The sequence below is a fragment of the Dipodomys ordii genome, unplaced genomic scaffold, assembly GCF_000151885.1.
Source record: "Dipodomys ordii isolate 6190 unplaced genomic scaffold, Dord_2.0 Scaffold153, whole genome shotgun sequence".
Lineage (NCBI taxonomy): Eukaryota > Metazoa > Chordata > Mammalia > Rodentia > Heteromyidae > Dipodomys > Dipodomys ordii.
The window spans coordinates 1,003,205-1,005,926 of NW_012267369.1; the positions used below are offsets into that span (position 1 = coordinate 1,003,205).

General features: G+C 66.4%; 1 protein-coding gene across 4 annotated transcripts in view; it reads left to right on the top strand.

Moving 5' to 3' along the window:
• The window catches only part of Kbtbd12 (kelch repeat and BTB (POZ) domain containing 12), a 35,413-nt gene extending 33,776 nt beyond the window's left edge, over positions 1-1,637 (top strand). For all 4 annotated transcript variants that reach the window (XM_013032336.1, XM_013032338.1, XM_013032339.1 and 1 more), the window contains one exon: positions 835-1,637. In XM_013032336.1, coding sequence (XP_012887790.1) covers positions 835-1,013 — 179 coding nt within the window. In that variant the 3' untranslated portion in view covers positions 1,014-1,637. The remainder of the gene's footprint in view (positions 1-834) is intronic.
• The last annotated feature ends 1,085 nt before the right edge of the window (positions 1,638-2,722 follow it).

Below are 2,722 nucleotides of genomic sequence, written 5' to 3' on the forward strand. Positions count from 1 at the left end.
CGCTGCACACCGCCAGACGCTGCCCACCCGCCAGGCGCTGCACCCCGCCAGACGCTGCACACCGCCAGGCGCTGCACACCCACCAGACGCTGCACCCCGCCAGACGCTGCACACCGCCAGACGCTGCACACCCGCCAGACGCTGCACACCCCGCCAGACGCTGCACCCTGCCAGACACTGCCCACTCCGCCAGGCGCTGCACCCCGCCAGGTGCTGCACCCCGCCAGGCGCTGCACCCCGCCAGGCGCTGCACCCCGCCAGGTGCTGCACTCCGCCAGGCACTGCACCCCGCCAGGTACTCTGTCTGCACCCAGACAGCTGTCCTCCTCCAGACCTCAGGCCAGGTGCTGGGCCCTGAGCTGTCCTCCTCCAGGTCCCGGGCCAGGTGCTGGGCCCTGCGCTGTCCTCCTCCAGACCCCAGGCCAGGTGCTGGGTCCTGAGCTGTCCTCCTCCAGGTCCCGGGCTGGGCGTGGGCCCTAGGCTGTCCTGAACCCCTCCTCCGTCCTTTGCTAAACCGTCAGGATATCACCCAGCTACCCAGAGTCTCCGTACCCCTCTCCATCCGGTCACAGGGCCAGGACTCCAGCCTGGCTCACACCAGTTCCTGGCTGGAGACGAGGGTGCCAGTCCTGGGGCAGTCTTTTAATGGGAACTGCAGTGTGGCTTTTCAAGGTTTCTCGAGTGTCAGGAACTGTGCCTTTGCTTAAAGTATCTCCATTCAGGTGTCTGCCTGTGGTGAGTGGTGCCGGGCAGAGGCGGCTGAGTCAGGGGCTCTGCTCCACACCTGGGTGGTTTAGAGATGCGGCTGTGTCTTGTGACTGCACTGCCTTTCAGACCGCCACGAGGTTATCTCCAAAGAAATCCTGGAGCTGGACCCTTGGGAGAACCAGTGGAACGTCGTGGCGGCCAACGCCCTCATGCACGACAGCTACGATGTCTGCCTGGTGGCCAGGATGAACCCCCGGGACCTCATCCCTCCCCCCTCGGACCTGGTGGAGGGCGGTGAGCACTGAGGACGGCTGCCGGAGGAGCGGGTGGGGGGAGGGGGGAGGGGGCATGCCTGCAAGCAGAGCAGCGTGTGTGGCAGCCCAGGGAGCGAGGGCGCTCGATAAGTTTGGGAGGACCGTACGGGTGGACAGGAGGAGGGACGGCCGAGGACCAGCATCCCAAGCAAGGACCTTGCTCAGCTGGGCCTCAAGAACTGCGCTACCAGAGGGGTCCTCTCTGTGTGAAGTGGCTGAGGGTTCCATCCATGGGGAGGCCATGGGAGACTCCAGGCAAAGGCCCTGGGGCAGGAACATGCAGACACAGCCTGCTGGCACTACTACCTGGGACCCAGGAACACAGCTGCTAAATGGCCAACACCTGAAGCACAAAGGCCCTAGTGGGCAGGGCCTGGGGACGGTGCCAAAAGCTCCTTACGTGTGCTCTGGCCCGGGCTACACACACTGTGAGCTCCTGGCCTGGCAGCGGCCACACAGCCACACTGGAAACTCGGTCTGTGCCACCAGACCACCATGAGCAGCCGAGTCTGTGTCCAGACCAGGGTGGCTTCTGAGACTCTGCGACTTCCCAGGTTCTACCCTTCTGCAGCTTGAGGCAGGCCGGACACAGCCAGGGGTGGAGCCGGCACGGGGGTGCGGGGCGAGGGGATGCGGGGCGAGGGTGGAGGGTGGAGGGGGCGCACCGCCGCCGCTGCCTGTGCTCAGCGCTCCTCACGCCCAGCGCTGCAGCCCGCAGGGACACAGCCCCGCCCCGCCGCCCTCGGCCCAGTGGGCACCCGATAGCACCCGCGCCTCCTGCTTACTCTCAAGCACCACAGACACGTTTGGGGGCAGAGCAGCTTTCCAGGCTTCCCAAAGGGCTGGCCCCCGCGCAGAGGGACAGCTCCTCTGTGGCCCCCTGTGCTGGCCGTGTCCCCGAGGCTGGCAGGGGACGACCCGGAGCCCAGCGTAGTCACCCACGTCCCCCTGACCAGCCCAAGCTGAGCACCCACTGCCACGTGTGGAAGCCTCGCTGGCCCCGGCCAAGGAGGCACCACCTTCACCCGCTGTGCCACGCACAGCTGCCTGTGCCGTGCACACCTGCCCATGACACGCACACCTGCCTGTGACACACTCACCTGCCTGTGACACGCTCACCTTCCCGTGACATGCACACCTGCCCGTCCACGCACACCTGCCCGTCCACGCACACCTGCCCGTCCCATGCACACCTGCCCGTCCCACGCACACCTGCCTGTGACACGCACACCTGCCTGTGACACGCACACCTGCCCGTGACACACACACCTGCCCGTCCACGCACACCTGGCTGCACGGACTCCCACAGAGGCTCTCAGGGCCACTCACCTGGCAGCTAGTCATGTGACCAAGCAAGGTCGCCTCTTCCTCCACTTGGACCGGGCGTGGAGCCGCTGCACCCCGTGCGGTGGCACTGCTGCCGGCAGAGATGGGAAGCCCTGGCGTGGAGGGAAAGTAGGCTCCATTTCCAAATGTCTCCCCAGAGGCCGCGAGTCTTTCCTCCAACCTGCAACCTAAGAGGTTGGGTCAGAGGGAACTTTGCAGGAGCTGGGGTGAGCCCAGGTGGGGCTGGACGGCGATGCCCTGGCGGGGACAGCTGTGCCATCAGGCCCAGCCCCATCTCTAGCTGCCAGCGCTCGCTCAAGCGCGTTTCAAGCCTGGGCGTCCTTGTCTGAGAGCCTGCTGCCCTTCCCCCCCCC